The 21,880-nt window shown below is 51.9% G+C and overlaps 1 protein-coding gene across 1 annotated transcript in view; it reads right to left on the bottom strand.

The window, feature by feature from the left end:
• The window catches only part of Hmcn2 (hemicentin 2), a 150,254-nt gene that overhangs the window by 94,145 nt on the left and 34,229 nt on the right, over positions 1–21,880 (bottom strand). The window contains exons 9-22 of the mRNA XM_038337454.1: positions 21,707–21,851; positions 21,188–21,309; positions 18,943–19,215; positions 17,927–18,068; positions 17,494–17,621; positions 17,083–17,196; positions 16,095–16,244; positions 12,470–12,658; positions 11,324–11,419; positions 10,939–11,066; positions 7,655–7,799; positions 2,970–3,082; positions 2,711–2,867; positions 1,191–1,356 (exon numbers count right to left, since the gene is read on the bottom strand). Coding sequence (XP_038193382.1) covers positions 1,191–1,356; positions 2,711–2,867; positions 2,970–3,082; positions 7,655–7,799; positions 10,939–11,066; positions 11,324–11,419; positions 12,470–12,658; positions 16,095–16,244; positions 17,083–17,196; positions 17,494–17,621; positions 17,927–18,068; positions 18,943–19,215; positions 21,188–21,309; positions 21,707–21,851 — 2,068 coding nt within the window. The remainder of the gene's footprint in view (positions 1–1,190; positions 1,357–2,710; positions 2,868–2,969; positions 3,083–7,654; positions 7,800–10,938; positions 11,067–11,323; positions 11,420–12,469; positions 12,659–16,094; positions 16,245–17,082; positions 17,197–17,493; positions 17,622–17,926; positions 18,069–18,942; positions 19,216–21,187; positions 21,310–21,706; positions 21,852–21,880) is intronic.

Genomic DNA, 21,880 nt, shown 5'->3' with positions numbered 1-21,880 from the left:
CCTGTGTTCCCCAAGTCAGTACAGGACCAGGAGCATCTATAGTTCCTCCCCAGGCCTGAATTTTCCTTCTCACCCCAATCCTGGGCACACTGACTACCCCTGGAGATAAATCCCGAGTACCCCAAATCCAGAGAGAAGCCCTGAGAACCTTCTAGAAGGATGCCAGTAAAGGCAAAGGAAGAGAAACGCACTCTACGGTCACTATTGCTCAGAAGGCCCTGGGAGATTTACGGCTCCCTGTTGATCCATTAGCGCATCAGGGTGGAGGAGTGAACATCTGGAATGTGCTTCCCACTTCAGTAACAAGCCGTAAACAAACAGGCCACAGCCACCACCCTGCGAGGAGCAAACACTCTCCTTTGGGGGGGAGTGATGGCTCTCCCTACCCCCTCTCTCGCCATGCCACTACCCCATCATCTCATTCCCTGGAGTGCTCGAGGACACTGCAGAGCCCACCCAGGGCCAGTTTTCTGAGTTCCATGTGTATTCAGGCATACACGGCTGCGAGCTTTGGAAGGATTCGGCAAGCAGATGTTCCGAGAGACACGTGGGGGTGGTGGGGGTGGGAGTCGGCTGCTGGAGACCTTCTCAGTCTGAACTGTCCCAAAACCACTGCCAGGACTGATGTCACAGCCTGAGCTATGGTGCCTCTCCCCCGTCCCAGGTCAAGGACTCCAGGAATTTGAGGCACACTTACTCACTGGAAGTAGCACCCCACGGCCCCTCCTGAGCCAGCATTCTGTGCCACCAACAATCCCTTGCAAGATCCCCAGTAAGAAGCAGCAGAGGCAAGCCACCAATGCAGCTACAAGTCTACAGAGTAGCCGTGGAGACAGCTTGTGTCTTGGCCAGACCCACCCTAGTTCTGGCTTTTCTTACTCCAAGGACCCCAAGAGCATCACCCTACCCCAGGAACCCTCAGCATCTTGGTGTAGCTCTGAAAGCAAAGGCCACGGGGAAAATGAGAAGGAAGGTGACCCCCAGTACCTGGGACACAAGCTCAAGCTTGCAGCCCAGGAGTGTATACAAGATGTGGGCTAGGTCACGAGCCGTATTTGCTGAAGCCCTTGAGGCTTCCCTGAGTGTCTTTAAGGTCACACAAGCCTGCTTGGGTCACAACCACTTTGAGACGGGTCTTCCTCCAAGCCAAGGTTGGCCCCCTTCTAGCCCCACGTGCTAAGGCTGTGTACCTGTTGGTGACAGACAGCAGAGGGTGGGCGTCCTTGGTCCAGGTGACCAGTGGGGTCGGAGAGCCTTGGGCCTCACAGTCCAGGGTCACCTCTTCACCAGCCTTGACTGTGACTCTCAAAGGAGCCTCCATGGCCTGGGACTCATTCATTTTGATCCTGGGTTTGGCTGTTGGGAGAAGTAAACACAGCGGGGAAGAGAAGCAAGAGGATAGCATAGGATGGCGTCACCTTGACCTTTGGGTGGTCCTGAGAGCAGGAGAGACAAAGCTAGCACAGCTTTGTCAGCACACTGACCGTCCACCACTCTGTTCTGCCGCCTCCCCATTGGCCAATGCTTTCATGCCCAGGACATGAGCCACAAAATGGAGTATGAACTCTCCCCGGCTCCTTACTAGAGAGGGATTTGGGATGATTTATGCATGTCATTTCTCTGTTAGGCCAGAGACCCCTGATGGAAGTGGCTGCTTCAGTACCCACGCCCCCCCCATAGCTTGCCCAGCATACACACACTAAAGGAACTTGGTAGGAAACAAGCCACATGCTGGGGGTATCTGAATGCTACCATGGCTTCCTGTGCATGCGACATCACTAGTTCTGACAGTAAATCCCCTTGTCGTTGGTTCTTTTTGATGTAGGTTCCCATGGAGTTTAGGCTGAACATCAGTTCTGTGTAGCCAAAGATGACTTTAAACACCTGATCCTCCTGCCTCCACCTCCCGAAGAACTGGGATTACAGGTAGGTACCATCACATCCAGTTTTGTTTTGTTTTTAAGGCAGAGTCTCCTTATGAGGCCCTTGCTGTCCTGGAACTCACTATGTAGACCAGGCTGGCTTCAAACTCACAGAAATCCACCTGCCTCTGCCTCCTAAGTGCTGGGTTAAACGGCATGTTTTCCTACACCTGGAGGACTTTTTCTAAATGTGGTTCCGGGGATGGAACCCAGGGCCTCATGCATGTTAGGCAAACATTCTACCAACTGAGCTATATTCCAAACGCCTGTTGGTTTTAACCTCAAATACTAGATCTAAAAGTATACAACGAAAATGAATGAGACTCAGTCCCTGAGGCCCAGGTCTGAGGGAATGGCCAAGGAAGAGTTCCACTCTGACCTGGCAGCATTTAGAGTCCACAAGAAACACGAAGCCCCAGCTGACCAGTCTGCAATGGATTACCTAATCCCAGTACTGATGGAGGCTACTAAGGGGGTGTCCCACCCAAAGTTTACAACAAGGTGGTTTCATCCAGCTGGGGTCTGACACATGAGAGAAGTTGGTTGGTCTAAGAAGTCCATTCACACAAACCTCACATGTAAGAACCTGGGGCAGGTGTGAACATCAAAAATAAAGAGGAGGCCAGAGGGCGTAAGGGTGAGGAGAGAAGCAGATGAGGCGGCCACCAGGATGGGTCCTGTGTCTTTTGAGGGCTTGATACTGGGACTCAGATGGTTGCAGAAGGCTGAAGGAGCCCCTGTGGGATTCCCATTGATCTGCCCTCACATCGGGATCCTTTACCACTCACTATTAACAGAGAGCCACATCTCCTGGCTGGAGAAGCCCACGCTGTTGGTGGCTGTGCACACATAGGCGCCTGCATCCTGGGGAGATGGCTGGACAATGACCAGGGTACCATCCCTGCTCACATTGTAGTGACCCCTGGTAGTCAGGGTGTTGGCTTCCTAGGACAGAACCATGGTGACAACATTAGAGCTCACACTCTTTCCCAGGATATATCAGGTTGACATCTTTGGCTTCCCCTCAAGGTTACAGGCTCTGCCTACCTTGGTCCAAGTGATGGTGGGGGTAGGAACACCTGAGGCCATGCAGGGGAGAGAGGCTGGTACTCCTTCCTTGGTGACATGGTGGGTGGCGGTCGGATGGATCCTAGGTGGCACTTTTTATAAAGAAACCCACTTTTAAAATATTATAAATCAGTGTTCCTAATGGCCAAGGCTCAGAAGAACCCGTGTCTACCAGTGATGACTGGATAGCAAGACGGGATAGTGTGCACTGTGGAGTGGCACTCAGCCTTCCAAAGGAAGGGACTGATTCTAACTCTGACATTTCAGGAAAGTCAGAACTGGACTCTAAAACCATCGGTGGTCACTGGGTGTTAGGACTGAGGGTGCAGAGCACAGAGGGAGAACCTCAAGCTGAGACCAACATGGTGGGAACATGTTGTGACCATGGCCTCCAGCCCTTGCCAGCTGTTGGTGTGGGTCCTCTGAGTAGTGAAGAGCATTGTTCATAATGAGAGAGTCTGCAGGTGAGGGGAAGGAAGACATGGGATATTTTTGCATATATGTTCAATTTTTCTATGGAATCAATATTTTAAAATCATACAAACCAAATGACAACCTAGTTGTACAGGCTTGCTGGTATAGGTTTGTAATCCTATCTACGTTGGAGAGGCTGAAGCAGGAGGATCCCAAATCCCAGGCCTACCTGGGCAATATGGGTGAGGCCCCATCTCAGAATTAAAACAAGTGAGAGATTTGGAGATTGTGATATAACTTGGCAGCAAAACACTAGTCAGAAAGGCACACTGCCATGGGGCTCCACCCTTACCACTAGAAAGAAAGAAAGGAAGGGGGAGGGGAAAGGAAGGATGGAGGGAGGGAGGAAAGGAGAAAAAAAGAAAAGAAAAAAGAAAGTGACCGGGGAGATGTTCAGTTTGTAAAGGGCTTGCTACATAGACACGGGGACCCAAGCTCAGTCCCCAATACCCACAAACAAGGTAGGTTCCATGATGTGGATGGGCAGAGCTAAGAGGGTCCCTTGGGCTCTCCGAGCCGCTGGTCTACCCTAAAATACAAGGTGGGGAGATGGGAGGAGATAGCCAGTGTTAGCTTCTGACTTCTAAGTGTGTGCGCGATGCGCGCGCACACACACACACACACATACACACACACACACGTGTACATTCATAATCTACACAATGAAAAAAAGAAAAGAGAAAGCTCTAAGCCAGGAGCTGATGGTACATACCTTGAATCCCAGCACTCAGGAGGCAGAACCAGGTGGGTCTATATGAGTTTGAGGCCAGCAGTGTATACATAGAGTTACAGGCCAGCCAGGGATACATAGTAAGACCCCGTCTTAAAGAGAGAAGAGAGGGGAGACAGAGACAGAAAGAGACAGAGACAGTTTTCGACCTGGGTAGTGTCTGTGAACGTGTTTTACACAGTTGGATCCAACACTAGAAAACACTGGGAATGAACAACCTTTTGTTGCTCTAATATCTAAAAGAAGTACAACAGGAGAAGAAAATTGGCTCAGTATCTGTGGCCACATGTCTGGCAATCATGGACTCCATCTAGACCCAGGCTGCCTGGGCCGTGAGCAGCTGTGCGGTCTCGCTGCTCAGGACTTTGTGTAAACCACTTAGTCTTTCAGTCCCTGGATTCCCGGATGTGCCAGCAAGCTTAACCAGCTCTGATTCTCTGCTCATGGCGTTGGGGACAGACTGGTGAGAAACAGCAGAAAACAACATTCACAGGACAGAACGAACTTAGAAACAGGTGCCAGAGGCATCCTGGGAGCCCTCTGGATTCATAAAGAGATGGGAGGGAAGCCAGAAGCCAGAGCCCGGGAGGTTCAGGGAGTACGTCGGGGAGGAAAAGGCCTTCTCTGTGCTCCAACAGATGAGTGGTGTGTGTGGAATGGACGTGATGAAGCCAAGAGACCAGGCTAGACCACACCAGTGTCAGAGATACTGCCTCCAGGCGTGTGTGTGCATGTGTGCGTGCGCACGTGTGCGTGTGTGTGTGAAGTGGAAACACATAAGCCTAGTGTGTGTCTAGCTGCGGTCTGCCATGGGCATAAAGTTGCCTGCTGCCAGGACTGACAGCCTGAATTGTCCCTGGCAGCCACATGGGAGAATGAAGGAACCTCTTCCCTCAAGTGTCCTCTGACTCCCACGTGCATGCCATGGTTCACACACACACACACACACACACACACGATTAAATAAACAAATATGATAGTGACATGAAGAGGGAGAAAGTCATGGTAGAAGACACCTGATATCAGCTCTGATTATTACACACATGAGCACACAGGTGCACACACATGAGCACACAGGTGCACACACATGAGTGCACAGGTGCACACACATACACTATACACACAAAATCAATACATGAATTTACAAGGAGATAATAGGTAGGGAGATAGATACAAAAACAGTTTATACACAATGGCGATAAAGAGCATCTGAGGAGATAGGAGTGGTTGGTACACCTTTAATCCCTGCACACAGGAGGCAGGAACAGGTGGAAAATCTTTGAATTTGAAGCTAGTAAGTTCCAGGCTAGCCAGAGTTACATACAGAGACACAGTCTCAAGCAAATAAAAGTAACAATAATTAATCATATAAAGAATGTTTAGGTGTTATGCATAAAAAAATGATTGTTCTAAACATGTTATCTCTTTGCAGTCAGTTCTGTATTCCTATACAGGTTCAAACAACCTCAAAGGGAAAATATTTAGAAAAATACTTCAACTGAAAAGCATTTCTTTCTTTTTTTGTTCTTGGTTTTCTTTTCAAGATGGGGCTTCTCTGTGTAGCTTTGGAGCCTGTCCTGGTACTTGCTTTGTAGACCAGGCTGGCCTTGAACTCACAGAGATCCACGTGCCTCTGCCTCCCGGGTGCTGGGATTAAAGGTGTGCACCACCACCTCCCAGCAAAAAGCATATTATTCCCTTTGTAAATAAAGTATAATGGTCATTTGCAATGTCTCCATTCTGCTAGGCACTATAAGTCTATAGGCATCATGGGCATAGGAGACCACTTCCTAAATGTCATCTCAGTAGCACAGAGAAACAAATAATAAATGGGACCTCCTGAAACTGAGAAGCTTCTGTAAAGCAAAGGACACGGTCAACAAGACAAAACGACAGCCTACAGAATGGGAAAAAAATCTTCACCAACCCCACATCAGACAGAGGTCAGATCTCCAAAATATACAAAGAACTCAAGAACTTGGTCATCAAAATAACAAATAATCCAATAAAAAACATGGGGTACAGACCTAAACAGAGAACTCTCAACAAAGGAATCTAAAATGACTGAAAGACACTTAAGGAAATGTTCAACATCCTTAGCAAATCAAAACAACTCTGAGATTCCATCTTACACCTCTAAGAATGACCAAGATCAAAAAACACTGAAGACGGCTTATGCTGGAGAGAATGTGAGGTAAAAGGAACACTCCTGAGTTGCTGATGGTAGTGCAAACTGGTACAGCCACTTTGGATATTGATATGATGATTTCTCAAAAAATTAGGAAACAACCTACCTCAAAATCTAGCAATACCACTTTTGGGTATATACCCAAAGGATGATCAATCGTAACACAAGGACATGTGCTCAACTATGTTCATAGCAGCATTGTTTGTCATAGCCAGAACCTGGAAACAACCTAAATGCTCCTTGACTGAAGAATGGATAAGGAAAATGTGGTATATTTACACAAAGGAGTACTACACAGCAGAGAAACATAATGTCATCTTGAAGTTTGCGGGCAAATGGATGGATCTAGAAAACATCATATTGAGTAAGGTATCCCAGACCCAGAAAGACAAATATCATATGTACTCACTTATAAGTGGTTTTTAAACATAAAGCAAAAAAACCAACCTATGAATCACAATCCCAGAGAATCTAGACAACAAAGAGGACCCTAAGAGAGACAGACATACATTGATCTAATCTACAAGGGAAGTAGAAAAAGACAAGATCTCCTGAGTAAATCAGGAGCATAGGGACCATAGGAGAGGATAGAAGGGGAGAGGAGAGAAGGGGAGGGGAGTGGAGAAAAATATGTAGCTCAATAAAAACAATTTTAAAAATTAAAAAAAGAAGTCTATAGGCACCTACAGTCTATCAGAAAATTTAAAAAAAAGAAGTCTATAGGCACCTACAGTCTATCAGAAACGTGTGTAGTTCCTATGCAAATCCTACCTAGGGTTTCATGTAGCCCAGGCCAACCTCTAACTTACCGTGTAACTGAGTGTGACTTTGAGCCCCGACCCTCCTGCCTCCATCTCCCAGGAGCTAGGATTACAGGTGTGGGCCACCACACCACCTTTCTGTGGTGCTGGGGATGGAACCCAGAGCCTTGTGCATGCCAGATGAGCTCTCTGCCAGCTGAGCCACATGCCTGTCTCAGAATCCATTCATTCTAGGGCAGGACTTGACTATGTCCAGATGTGTTCCTAGCACAGGGCATTTTGAAACCATTTCACCATGGAATCTGAGGGATAGCTACAGATGGGAACGCATATGCAGTATAAAAAGACATAAGTGGTGTTTTACCTATTGACGGCATGGGAATATGTCAACCCTAATCTCTCCCTTCAGTGAAGACATGGTATTTTCACAAATTTCCAAACAAAAGTGTTCAAGTTGCCTCAAGTGCCTTCCCTCAGCCCATTACCACCATCTTTGGGATCCAGGACTCACCCTGGACTACCAGCTCCATGTCTCGGTGCTGAGAGCCTGCCACATTGGTGGCCACACAGCTGTATTTCCCAGCATCCTCTCGCAGGGTCTGGTCAAGATGGAGGCTGCCATCAGCACGGATAGCATGGCGGCTTCCTGGAGGGAGCTGGTGAGGACAGGGAGACAGGAGTTTTGATTGGCACTTAAGTGGGTAGAAACCACTCCCAGGAACTTCTCTGCCACCCAGGCCTGTGGGGTACACTGGACCAAGAGACCAGGGACTGGTAGAAGAGCCAGCTGGGGTCAAAGTGTGGCTTCGCAGCCCTCCCTTCTCTGAGACTCGCCATCTCCTGAGATCAGCAGGGTAAGGGGGACCCCACTTCTGTGGTTCCACCGCTCCCTCAGCCAGCTGGTCAGGTAGGTAGGTGGTCCAGGGCTACCCGTCTAACCGAAAGCTGTCCCATGAGAGTTAGTAAGAAGAATGTGGAGTTGGGGCAGAGATCTTGGGCTGAGAGAAGACACAAGCAGAGAGCTCAGCCATGCAGATATGCAGAGAGCTTTATGGCTTTGGTGGCCTTCCCCAGGAGATCTACCACAACAGAGTGGTGGGGGCAGAAGATGTCCAGTTGCTAATCCTGCTGAGAAGTTCTAGATCTTTCCGGGCTTTCTAGATCCTTCTAGATTTGACCCCTTTGAACTTTCCCAGTCACTATCCCTGATCCCAACTGTACATTCTATACCCCCGCACCCCCGATTGAGCCCCTAGGCTGTCTAGGTCAGAAACTGAGTGAGCCCAAAGGGGTCTCTCCATACAGGGCAATTAATCAGGGGGTTCCACACAGTGCTCCCCGCCCTGAGTGTACAGAGGCCCATCTCATCCCACACACCTAGCAGACTGCCCTTGAAACTTCAGTGTTCAGAGACCACCCTGCAACTCCACAACCATATTTAACTGTATAGTCTGCAGAACAGGTAGTGGGGCTAAAGATTGCCTAAGTTGAGCCTGTGTGCTTCTAGGGTGCACTCTACGTGTCTCATGGATGCTCAGAGCCTCACCTTCTCAGAGACAGCAGGGGAAGGGAGGGAGGGAGGGAGGGAGGGAGGGAGGGAGTGAAGGAGGGAGAGAGGGAGGGGGAAGGGAGGAGGGAGGGAGGGGGGGAAGGAGGGAGGGGGGGGGGGAGGGGGATGGGGGGGGAAGGAAGGAGGGAGGGAGGGTGGGAGGAGGGAGGGAGGGAAGGAGAGAGGGAGGGAGGGAGGGGGAGGGAGGGGGAAGGGAGGAGGGAGGGAGGGAAGGAGAGAGGGAGGGGGAGGGAGGCAGGGGGAGGGAGGGGGAGGGAGGGAGGGGGGAGGGAGGGAGGCATGTATGTAGGCAGGCGGGGAGGCAGATCATGCCAGTGTTCCCTGCACAGGGCTGTCAGGACAAGGAAGTCAGTAATACACATTTTGGTCTCAAGTTAAAGTTAGCAGAAGAAATCTTTAATGTCACTCTAGCGTGGCTCACAAACTTGCTGCACACTGAACATCCTAGGGAGATTTTAAAGTAGACATCAGAGTGGAATGACCACTATCCTCAGAGGTTGTGACTCCATGGTAGAGTTGAGGACAGGACAAACAAAGGACTCCTAAAAAGTCTCTGAAGTACATCCACACTAGAGGGCACCATGGGAGACCATCTTGAATTGGGAAGTGAAGGCACGGGAGGGGGTGATGCTCTACCCGGGACTTGAAATGGGACTGGCAAACTTTGTGTCAAGCATCAGAGGTGGACTATTTTAGATTATCTGATCTCTGACTCAACTGCCTAATTTAATACAAACAGACTAATTGTGAGGGGCTGTGTTTCAATAAAACTTTATTTAGAACAAAACAGACCTTGGGCCACATATGCTCCTGCCTCTGAATTTTTTAAGGGTCCAAGCCTAGCTTGGGCACCTACTAGCTATTTGATTTTAAGCATGTGGCTTAACTTCTCTAAGCCTCAGTTTCCCTATCTGTAAATGGGGAAACGACAGATACTTCTCCCCATCAAGGTGTGATGGGGATAGAAGATGAGAGCCATAGGTGGGAGGGACTTGGTGCCACATGCTCTGTCATTAATCCAGCACAGAAAAAGAAGAGTAAGAAGTGTGACTGGAAAGGCATTTGGTTGGCAGGAACAGCATGGGCGAACACACAGACACATGGTCGTCTAGCCTGATGGGAACAAACCGAGAGAGGACATAGTAGAGACGGGATGAGATGAGGGGGCGGAGTAGCAAGAGGCTTAGAAATGCTGGAGCCTGCAGGTGGCAGGTGGTCCTGGCAGGAACCACAATGTCGCTGGAGCTATTCCTGCAGCCTGGTGGCTGGGTCAGGCCAGAAGCAAGGCTTGGGGAATAGAAAGTACAAGCCAGCTCTAGCTGTCTCCCCAAGGTGCTTTAGTGAGGAGAATCATTTATCGTCTCAAGGTCACAGGGGTTACGAGTGTGAACAGAGGGAAGGCTGAGCAAAGGCACGAGAAGCAGGGTGACAGTATAGACAGTCCTGTGGCATGAACTGCATAAATGTTCTGCTATGAGCTAGACCACAGAGCACAGGTCTTCCCTGGAAAGAACAGCAGATCCTCTCTCCTCACCCCATCCTCTCTCCTCACCCCATCCTCTCTCCTCAGACCCCATCCTCTCTCCTCAGACCCCATCCTCTCTCCTCAGACCCCATCCTCTCTCCTCAGACCCCATCCTCTCTCCTCACCCCCATCCTCTCTCCTCAGACCCCATCCTCTCTCCTCACCCCCATCCTCTCTCCTCAGACTCCATCCTCTCTCCTCAGACCCCATCCTCTCTCCTCAGACCCCATCCTCTCTCCTCAGACCCCATCCTCTCTCCTCAGACCCCATCCTCTCTCCTCACCCCCATCCTCTCTCCTCACCCCCATCCTCTCTCCTCAGACCCCATCCTCTCTCTTCACCCCCATCCTCTCTCTTCACCCCCATCCTCTCTCCTCACCCCCATCCTCTCTCCTCACCCCCATCCTCTCTCCTCACCCCCATCCTCTCTCCTCAGACCCCATCCTCTCTCCTCAGACCCCATCCTCTCTCCTCAGACCCCATCCTCTCTCCTCAGACCCTCTCACTGGGCACCAAGTATCAGATGGCAGCAGTTGCCAGTCATGCTGGCCACAGGTGATTCTGAGAGGAGACAGGACAGAGAGGAAGGAGGAAGGGAACATTCAAAAATGGGGTAGCTGAGAGGCCAAGGCTGAGGTGTGGCAGTGGCATTCCTCTCTCTGTCCACTGCCCACAGCTCACAGGGAAGCCCAGCACTCACAGGTCGGCCTGCCTTGAGCCAACGTCTTTCAGGGAGGGGCCTCCCGGCCAGGATGACACAGGTCAGGGACACAGGCTGTCCCTCCAGGACACGGATGATGGCAGCACTGCTGGCGATCTGTGGGGGGGCTGTGGGACGAGGAGAATGTCCATCACTCAGGCCTGAGAGACACAGAGCCACCCCTCGCTTCTTCCCTATGAAACCCACAACTACATCTAGACTAGAAAGGTTCGTTAGGTGAGGTGTACCCTGGGAAACCGCCCAAGCAGCAGGGATATAATTCTGGGGATGCATTGGTCCAATGTGGTGGCTACAAGGAGCCCTTCTGGGCTCAGCTAGAGCACCTGCCTCCCACTTCCCACAGCTTCCAGATTCACCCACAGACCATGTCCAGTGACCACCAGCTGGGCCTCAGCCTGGGCCTTTCCAAACACATTGCGAGCTTCACACACATACAAGGCTTGGTCTTTGGGGGCTACTCCTGAGAAGAAGAATGAGGACAGCCGTTGGGAGCCCACAGACTACCACTGCAGGTACACAGCCAGGCCCTGAATACATGCAAGGGAGGGCACGGGCACCAGCGGAGAGGAGAAGGAGGATGCTGGACCCCAACTCACTCATCTGTGAAATGGGAACAGTGATGGATATGTGGCTGAGCTAGCTGCTCACTGCGCTACTCACATGACAGTGATGGACAGCTGGCCGCTATTGAGAATGGTGCCCAGCTCACAATGGAATGACTCACCCAGAGCCGCCAACCCATAGGAGCCAGCATCAACCTGCCCATGGCCCTCATAGGCCCATGTGTTTGAATGCTTGAGCCCCGGTTGGTGGAACTATTTAGGAAGGACTAGAGGGTGTGGCCTTGTTGGAGGGCTGTCGCTGGGAGCTGGCTTTGAGGTTTCCAAAGACATGCACCATTCCCAGTACGCCTCTTTCTATTTCCTCTTTGTGGATCAAGACATGAACTCAGTTGCTATTCTGGCACCATGCCTGCCTGTCTGCTCCTGAGCTCTCCGCCATGATGGTGATAGACTCTTAATCCTCTGGAACTGCAAGTCCCATGAGAAACCCTTTCTTCTGTAACTTACCTTGATCATGATGTTATATCACAGCCATAGAAGAGAACGATACAGCTGTGCTGGGATCAGGGTCCTGCCCTCCTCACCCCTGCCGCCCAGCCCATCCCAGCCCTATTTACCCCTGCCGCCCATCTCAGCCCAGCCCTCCTCACCCCTGCCACCCAGTCCAACCCACCCCAGCCCTCTTCACCCCTGCCACCCAGTCCAGCCCACCCCAGCCCTCTTCACCCCTGCCACCCAGTCCAACCCACCCCAGCCCTCCTTACTCCTGTCACCCAGCCCAGCCTACCCCAGCCTTCCTTATCTCTGCTGCCCAGCCCAGCCCTCCTTACCCCTGCCATCCAGCTCAGTCCACCCCAACCCTCCTCACCCCTGCCACTCAGCCAGTACAGCCCCGTCCTCCTCACCCCTTTCGCTCAGCCCAGCCCACCCCAGCACCCTTCCCTTACTTTGAAAGACCAAGACTCCTGAATCCCGTTGCCCAGTTCTGCTTCCCCTCCCAGGCTCCAGGGCCTGGCCATCTCCACGCCGCCAGGTGACGATGGGGGGTGGGCGGCCTGTGGCCCGGCAGGTGAGGAAGACACTCTTGCCCAGCTCCACAGTGACATCCTGGGGAGGATCCGTCAGTCTGGGTGCATCTGTGGGTAGAGTTTAGTCTGTGAGGAGCCCCAGTGAGCTGGGACCCAGGGAATTGTCCACTACTCTGTTTCATCTCTAGGAACCCCTTCCAGGCTCACCCCATGAACTTAAAGACCCTCCTGTGCACAGCTCCACAGCCAACCTGAGGTTAGCCAGGCCCAGCTCTAGAGAGCCAGTTTTGGAAAGGTGGTGGCCCTTGCTGCATCTCACACTCTCCCATGGGAGCCTTGCGGGTGGGTGGGGGCTGCTCTATGACAGCCATGCAGCAAAAACATTGCATTCCCAGCTGCAGTGCTTCCTAAGGAACCCACCACCTGCGAGGAGCTTTATGGCCACAGGATCCTGAAGATGACAGCAATGTGGCCAGGCTCAAGAGGGGCTGGGGACATGACTTCCTCCCAGACTCCTGTGTCTGCCTCACCTCCTCCTGAACCCTCAGCGGGCAGAGCAGGCCTGTGTTTGCCTGTGATATGCTGAACCTGAAGTCCAAACCCACCACGTCCATGGCCCTGCCTGTTTCAAGCCACCCCAAAGCTCAACCTCAGATCTCCCTTGATCTCCACATTGCCCTGTACCAGGAACTGTTGGGAGTGGGCGCGTAAAACATCACAAATTAAAACATTGCTCTTATATATGACCTTGTATTTGATGGCCCATAGTAGGACGCTGGCTGGCAAATGTGTGTTAATAAGGCCCACAGGCCCACACAAGGATTGCCTATCATACAAGCCACAGAAACCCGAACAGAGCACAAAGTGTGGGGAGCTCCCTAATCCTTACTCCAGGCACCCCAGACTCTATTCTCCCAGGAAGCCTTTTTACAGGCTTTTTCTGTAAGTACATTGCTGCCTTCACTGGAAGGGGAGGAAGAATCGAGCTAGCCCCCTTCCACTCAATGGAAACTCCAGCTCCTGTCCTCCAGGAGGACCCAGATCGGCCCCACCCAGTCAGCCCAGCAGCCCTGGTCTCTCCCATGTCCCAAAGCCACCTGCCCGGGAGGTCTGGGTTTCCAATAACAGAGCGAATCTAGAGTCGAGGGAAAGCGGCCTCCTCTTTCTTCTCCCATCTCTCCAGACAGCTGCCAGTTCAGAAAACATCAAATTTCCTTCCATGCTTCGGGATTAGGGACATTAAAGGGAAACACTTTCGTAACTTGGAAGATTACGACAAGACTCGAGACTGTGAGCCAGCTTCAGACAGGGTCCTTCCTCACTGGCTTTGTGGCCACCCAAGTGCAGAACCTAGCTGAGAGCCCTGGTTTCCAGAGATGGAGCTTTCCCCTCCCCTGTGCAGCCCCTGGTCTAGGTCCGCTGAAACCTGCTCTGCAGCGCTGACCATTGTGGGGACCAATCTCAACCTCCTCCGAGCAGGCCTCAGGTCAGGAGCCCCTCTTTCCACCCACTCCCTCCTCAGCTCTTTGATTTCTCTGCACTATTCCTAGCTCACCCCAGGCCTGCCTATGCATAATTGGACATGCATATGATTAAAATCAGATGCATTGTGGGAAGAGACACACGCAGTAGAAAAATAATTATATGACCTAATCTGTCAATCAAAACAGAACTACACTCTCCCGCTTAGTAGCCAAGCTCCTTCTCTTGAACCCCATGAAAGGAAGCCTCAAACATTCATGGGGGCCCCCTGAGCACCCCCCCCTCTAACTTTCTTGCAGGATTTTCTGGTTACTTCTATTGCTTTGCCATTAATGAAGTTTCTGTGATATTTCTGAAAATCTGTGAGAGCTTATATTTTGATTCCCTGAAGATATCCCACCCTGGCCCTGGCCAGCGATAAGAGAAACTCAAGGTCATCCTCAGCAGCATTGTGAGTTTGAGGTCAGCCTGGACCACATGAGATCCAGTCTCAAATAATGAACAGCAAGTGCTGTGAACAGCACAGTTCAGGACACAAAACTTGGGAATGGGACTCTGGCACAAAGGGACACACTAGCCCTCTGGGGAGCCATCCGCCTTCTAGAGCCCACGTCAGCCTACCAGGTCTGGGCATAGGCGACAGCCACACAAGCACATTGATTTAGCTGGCCATGGGAGCATGAGTCAAGGGCGTAGTCTCCATTTAGTCTGATAAGGCACCCCATAGCAAGATCCTATTACAATCATCCCGCCATAGAGAGGCCAAAGTGGGACTCTCAGGGGCAAGCCACTTAGCCAAACAAGTGGTTCAGGACTCTTAACTGACAAGTGCCATGTCTTTCAGGGAGGTGACTCAGTGGCGGAGCAGTGGCCTACCACCCAGATTCCTCTAGTAAGGAAGTGTTGGGGGGCTACAGTTTACTGTACCACTGCAGTTTCCAGCTGGAAAAAACGGTCAGGCCGCCTTCCTTCCCATGTCCTACATGCTACAAGAAACCCATTCCCTGAGTCACAGTAGGAAGCAGGCATAGCGTCCACCTGCTCCCAGAGTCTGCCAGCTTGGCCAGGGCCACTGCACCACAGCTGCTGCCTGGATGGGCAGGAAATGTGGTTTCCCACTCTCACTGCCAGGCTGGCATGTCCAAGACCCACAGCTGCCCTGCCCCGACCCCGGTCCATGTCCACATTGCCTCCTCCCTCAGAACGGGAGAGATGGTTCCAAGGTTCACAGCATATTGTCAAAGGAATAGAGGACCTCAGCCTAGACCCCAAAGAATAAGGGTCTGCTGAAAGCAATCAGAAATGGAGCCAAGGCTAATGCCCACGGCAGTGCCACAGATAGTCTTCTAGAACCTTCCAGCCAAGGCAATGACAGCGTTTCATGTTGTGAACCTCCCTCATCTCATGCATGCGTATCTCAGAAGCACTTCGCCAAAGAGGAGCTTGGAGCTCCTAGAGAGGAAGGATGCTCACACTCACCCTGCTGGACACTGACCAATACTGACCCTGAGCACCAGGGTCAAGCGCTCAGAACCACGTTCAGCGCTCAACTCTGTCGTGCCTGGCTGCAAGGCCTTGGGAAAGCAATGTGCCTTCATTGTGTCTCATTTCCCCAGGTATAAAGGAGACATTGATAACCTCACACCTCCAAGGGTTGCGAAGGTTATATGAGTGTGAACCTGGAGCATGCTAGGACGGCCAAATACCGCAAATTGTTATTCTCGGACTAAGAAGGCTCTTTGTCTGTTTCATGCTACTGAAGGCCAGCCATGGTGGTGACCCATAACAGGTAGTAGCTATGATGGTCTCCTACTTACAACCCTCAGTTGGCTTGCTTTGAGGAGTGCCACACCAGCCTGGGATATCAGAGACCTTTTCTAAAAGTAAAACTGTCACAACTTAGCCACAGCTACAAAGCTTTGCGACCCAGCAAGAACTCACACCTGCCCCAGCTCCCTCTGGCTCTCCAAAGTGGCAGTCTGGGCTCCAGATAGCAGCTTCCTGGCTAGAGGCAGGTGAGGGAGGGGGAGCTAGGGGTGGAGAGGGCCAAGTGCACACTCACGTCCGACCACCAGCTGCATTTCAGCAGAGGTATCACCCAGCTCATTGACAGCTCTGCAGGTGTAGAGGCCAGCATCTCTCTCCTGCGCCGCAGGGATCCGCAGTGTCCCGGACTTGGAGCCTTCAGGAGCCAAAATCACTTCCAGACCCCCTAAACCAAAGATGGAAAGGCATTGGCTAGGGCCCTGGGTTGCTGGGTCTCAGGTTTCCTGACCCAAGGCTCCTATGTCAGCACAGGCCATGACTGGGTGCTTGGAGGTGGCTTTCCCCAGAGTCACAGCTCCTGCGCAGGTCCTTAGGCGGGCTGGGGCTGAGTCTTTCTTAAACTCCCTTGTTGGCCAGGGCTGGGATTCACGCAGACTCTGACATGGCAAGCTCTTCCCACAAGGTCTCCACATCCAGGCCTCCTTACTGCCTCCTACTTCTCAACCCAGGTCCCACTGAGGCTGGGATCTCCTTTTAGGGCACAGGAAAAGGTGGAAGGTGCCTGTGTGAAGACACCTCTTTCATGCCTGCCTTCCTGGCATTTCTACTGGTTGTCTATGGCCCACGTCTCTCCTGTCCCCACATCTTGACACTCTTCTTCGGTTAAGTGAAAAGTACACCTCACAGCACTTCCCTGCCAGGCGTGGGAAGTCCCATCCATTAATTAAGCTTAGCTAGGTATTAGCCCAGGCTTGCTCTAAACACATGTGCACACTTGTGTGCATATGTCAATCCTCACACAACCCATATCCAGATAAAGAGACTGAGGCTTAGAAGAAAGACATTTGATAACTCAGTGTGACTGGGTACTGATGGGCTATGAGGTGTACAGAGTAGGGAGTGCTGGAACCAGCTGGCTCTCCTGAAACAAACCTTCCCGCCCCCCCCCCCCATCACCACCACAACTTCCTCCTTTGAAGTCCCTGCCTACCAGTGACCTTTCTGGAAACTGTAAATCCAGGGCTCTGGTGGACATTCCCTGGGCTTCTCCCCATCAAACATACCTCGATACCAGATGATTCGGGGTGGGGGGACCCCAGACGCCACACACTGTAACACAGCCTCTTCCCCGACAGCTGTGAGAACCACGGCGTTGACCGCAGAAACAGAGGGTGGGTCTGTGCGGGCCAGAGGAGGGAACATGGGGCTGGCTGCTCTGAGGCCAGACCTTCCCTAGCTTCCCCCCCTTCACTTGCCCCCCACACTCCGGGGACCCATGTTTGTTTCCCTGGCCCAACTACCTGACTACCAATCCCTTGCATGGTGTTTTGTGTCTCCCCACCAGACTTTAAGTCCCATGTAAGGAGCCGTGGACTCACAACTATACCCATGGAGCCTGGTGTATCACAGACACTGGGGATCCTTGGGCAGGGAGGAAGCAGTGTGTCCTGAGACAGGACGGCCCAAGTAAGTACCTGTGTAGTAGAGGGTGATTGTCTCCTCATCTGTGCCGACTTCATTAGCAGCCTGGCAGCTGTAGTTCCCAGCATCCTCTGGGGCTACTCCCTGAATGATGAGCGTTCCTTGGGCATCCACATGGATTCTGGAGTTGTGCCAGAAAAACATGTGACATATGCTGGCTCCAAAGTCATCATTAATATCAAACTAATGTCACTAGTCAATGACACTCAGACCATTCCAGGTTTCTCTGGGTCAGTCATTTTTAGCCCACAGGGCTCTTCCTCAAGGTCTGAACACCTAACTACCCAGGCCACACTAAACTCAATAGGCCCTTGAAAGATGTCAGGCAGATGCCACGCCCCTTTTTGAGAAAACCCAGGCTGAGATGCCCTCCCAGCACCCTGTCCAGCTACTGCCAGGCTCTGAGTTCTCCTCCCACCCACTCACCTGCTGTCCTCTGGCAGGGCAAGGCCCTCACGGCTCCAGGAGATATGGGGTGTGGGATACCCTGATGCTGAGCAGCTGACCCTCATCTCCATACCCTGGGAGACATGCTGGGACCTGGCATTGATGCTGACTTGAGGGGCCTCTGTAGATGAGAAGAGTCCTCTGACAAGCCTGGGCTCCCCACGCTGGCTCTGATTGACCCTCAGCCACAGTAGGGGTGGCAGTGGAGAGGAAACACAGGTTCCAGAGTCAGAGTTCCCAGGTGGCACCCCTGGTGGTGGGGAGACTTGGCACTAACCCGGTACCCATTAGGGCCTCCCAGTTGGAAACTCTTGCCCTGGATAGTTGCTTTGAGCTGGCACCCCTGGAGTTCTTGGGCATCCAGCAAGTGCCAGAGCTGGGGACAGTATATCTCTGTGACCATGAGGTGAACCCCATGGCCTGCCCTAAAACTGACTCCAAAACTAGGTTCTTTTCATTGGGCACTCACTCTCAGTCCACAAACCCAGTGAGGCTCAACCCAAATCCTCTAAAAAAGCAAATGCACCCACTTCCATGCCAAGGAAGACATAACTAATCAATCTCTGTCTTGTAGAGCCCAGACAGGTCCTCTTAACACACTCCCAGTACCAATAGGAGTTGCTGGCTCAATAAAGAACACTTGCTGAGTTGCTGGGTCTTTACCTTTGGTGAACTGGCACTCCAGGGAGGAGGACTTGAGGAGATTGAAACCAAACCCCATCCGGAAACTTCTATACAGATGCCCTTTCCTCTGCCTCCTCTACCATCATCCAGGCAGTATCCCCCAGCTATGCCCAGGCACATCTGACCTCTGAGCCCTCACCCTGCCCCAGCCCTAGTATGATTAACCTCCAATAGTGAACATAACTTAGCTAGATGGAGACAGAATCTCCAATGTTCTGAGGCGAAGCAGAGGGAGGAGCTTATGGTGTCCCCAGTGAACATGAGGTAGAACGCTATGCTAGGGGACCAGCAAGAGTGGGAGGGGGTCTCACCTCGCACCAGGAGCCAGGTGGATGCCCTTGTGACCCCATTGGCATTGCTGGCCACACACTGGTACTGCCCACCATCACTGGGGACGACGTTACTGATTTCCAAAGACAGGTCATGCAGCTGGGTGACTCTGCCTGCTGTGACTGGCAAGGCTCGCCAGTCCCGGACCCATGTCAGGTTGTAAGGATTATCACCTAGGACTTGGCAGGACAGGATGGCGGTCTCCCCTGGGGACACAGTCACATTAGGTCCAGGGACCAGCTGTGGTGGAGGGTCTGCAAGAACAGTGGGATAGGAGGGATTGAGGGGCTGGGGTAGGGAACAGCTGTCCCCTGTGACTCAGGACACGTCAGCCAGCAGAGCAGCCTGCATCTGCTCTCCATTCAGGGATTCTGGCCCCCAGGGAGATTGCGTGTTCCCCGTCACACTCTCCCTAGGGTGCTATCAAACCCTGGAGCTCTCCACAGCATGGACGTGCTCACGAGCCACAGCCAATGAGCATCCATCAGCCCTTCTCAGATCTTCACAGCCAAACATCTCCGCCAGGAAGAAACCGGCCAGGAGAGGGGGAAACTGTGGGAACATCTCTGTCCTTCAGCAGCATGGCCTACGAGCAGCCCGAGACAGACAACGCCAAAAAGAAATGCCGCTAAGTCTGTTCTCGGGAACACACACCACCAAAGAGATAAGATCAGAGACCACCCACTAGTAGAGCAGGACCAACAGGCCACATGCTCAAGAGATGAAAGTGTCCCAATGTGCACGTGGGGGCTTGTGACCCCCACGCTTGAGGGGCAGGATTGCTGTGAATTTAAGACCAGTCTGTTTCACACGGCCATAGCCAGGGCTACCTGGTGAGACTCTGTCTCAATTACAAAAAGAAAAAAATACACAATGTTATTGAAAATGCTTAGAAATGACATTTGGGGACAAACAGGGAAACTGAACTATAGATAAAATTAAGCAGTACTGAAATATTCATACATTGTGTGTGTGTGTATGTGTATGTATGTGTGTGTATGTGTGTGTATGTCTGTATGTGTGTGTATGTGTGTGTATGTCTGTATGTGTGTATATGTGTGTGTATGTTTGTGTATGTATGTATGTGTGTGTGTATGTGTGTATGTTCTGAGACTATGTCTTCCTCTGTAGCCCTGATGGATCTGGAACTCATGTAGCCCAGGTTGACCTGAAACATGTAGCAACCCTCCTACCTCAGCTACTATTATATCCATCTCTGGCCAGGGGAACTCAGCTTAGCAGGGTGATGCCATGTTTTTAGCGATATGTATTGAAATGTCAAGGTGGTTATAACTTAGTTTAATGTAGCTTGGCAGGAATAAAAAAGGTTAGTGTGGCCAGATATCTGTACACGGCAGACCAGTTCCTTGACCCCATCCTCTTCCCTGCTTGTCATTTATAAAATCTGACTCTCCCCTCAGAGGCTCAGACTGACTCGCTGTCAGGTTGCGGAACCAGGTTGTTGAAATCTCCCATAGTCTCACTCCCCCCAGAATGTCTGAGAAGACGTCCCTCAGAGGAGCTGGGGAGATGGCTCCCTAGAAAAAGTGTTTGCTGTCCAAGCATTAGGACCCAGGTTTAGATCACCATAAAATCCATGCGTGGAAGCACACGTCTGTAACCCCAGCACGAGAGGAGACGGGGAGATCCCTGGGGCTTACTGTAGCCCACCAGCATCACTGAAATGTGCAGTCTTTCCTATGTCCCATGAGAGACGGCAGGGCTCAACAGAGGGAGGACCTCCGACCCCTGCACACGTGCACACGGGACGGTGCCCCTGAACATACACACATATACCACACACAAAGAGGAACTCATCAAATGCTAGACTGGGGGGACTGCAGATGGCTTCAGTGTCCTGGTTTATGTTTTCCCATCTTTCTGCCAGGGGCCATTAAATTGCATTTCCTTTCTTCGCTATAGGATAATTTGGTTCTCTAACGAGGAAATCCAATCCCATTCTGGGACTGTCTATGGCATCCCCAGAGTTCTTGAGCTCAGTGGTGACATCATGGCAGGAAGTAAGTCACCCTGAAAGAACACCAGGCAGGTGACTGACATCAAGCAGGGCAACCGACCCCTACAAGGCCCAGGTGGAGTAAATGTGTAGGTGGTAACATGGATTAGCATGCTTTGAGAGAGAGACTGTCTCCAGGTGCCAGCAGGTTAGTACTCTGCCCCAGAGATGGAGAGTGACCGGAAAGAACACACAGAGAAAGGGTGGACCTGTGATGACAATCTGAGCGTTGGCTTGTCCTGTCCCGGCTCTGCTGACCGCTATGCACTGGTACATGCCTTCCTCAGCTTTGGATGCCCGCGGGATCTCCCAGCTGCTGTTCCCTGATCCCCTGCAAAAGCAGCAGGCAGTGTGGTCACTCAGACCCCAGCCAGGGCCTCCCAGCCTAAGTGGGGTGAGCTCAGACCCCCAAATCTTTCTCAGAGGGAAGCCCAAATCCTCACTGAGGCTCAGTAAGAAGATTTAGGAAAATTCCACAGCAGGCTGTGTGAGCTGAACTCATGCCTTGGCCTCTCTCAGCTCTGGACTCTCACTCTAAGGAAAGAGTCTATGGGGTCCCTCCACTCCTGACGCCAATTTCTGGGCCCACTCATGGATAGGACCTACTCTCCCCATCCCCAACAAGGCTGACCAGGACAACAATCAAACTGAGTCCAGGTCTCTCTCCTGTTGCCCACTCTTTGAGATCTGTCCAGGGCACAGGAGTCCCGGGGCCATCAGTCACTCACTGAAAGTGCCGCTCCTCGCCCAGCCTCACTCCGTCTCTCTGCAGCTGCAGTCGGAAGGGGAGGGTGCTATATACAGAACAGGACACCAGCAGGGGCTGCTGTAGGTAACCGTGGATCCTGGGGGCCATGCTGACCAGCGGCACGCCTGTAGGCAAGCACAAGGTTCAGAGCCCT

This window comes from Arvicola amphibius, chromosome 7 (genome assembly GCF_903992535.2).
Source record: "Arvicola amphibius chromosome 7, mArvAmp1.2, whole genome shotgun sequence".
NCBI classification, from domain to species: domain Eukaryota; kingdom Metazoa; phylum Chordata; class Mammalia; order Rodentia; family Cricetidae; genus Arvicola; species Arvicola amphibius.
Note: the sequence above shows the minus strand (reverse complement) of the source record. Positions and strands in the feature narration are given on the sequence as shown.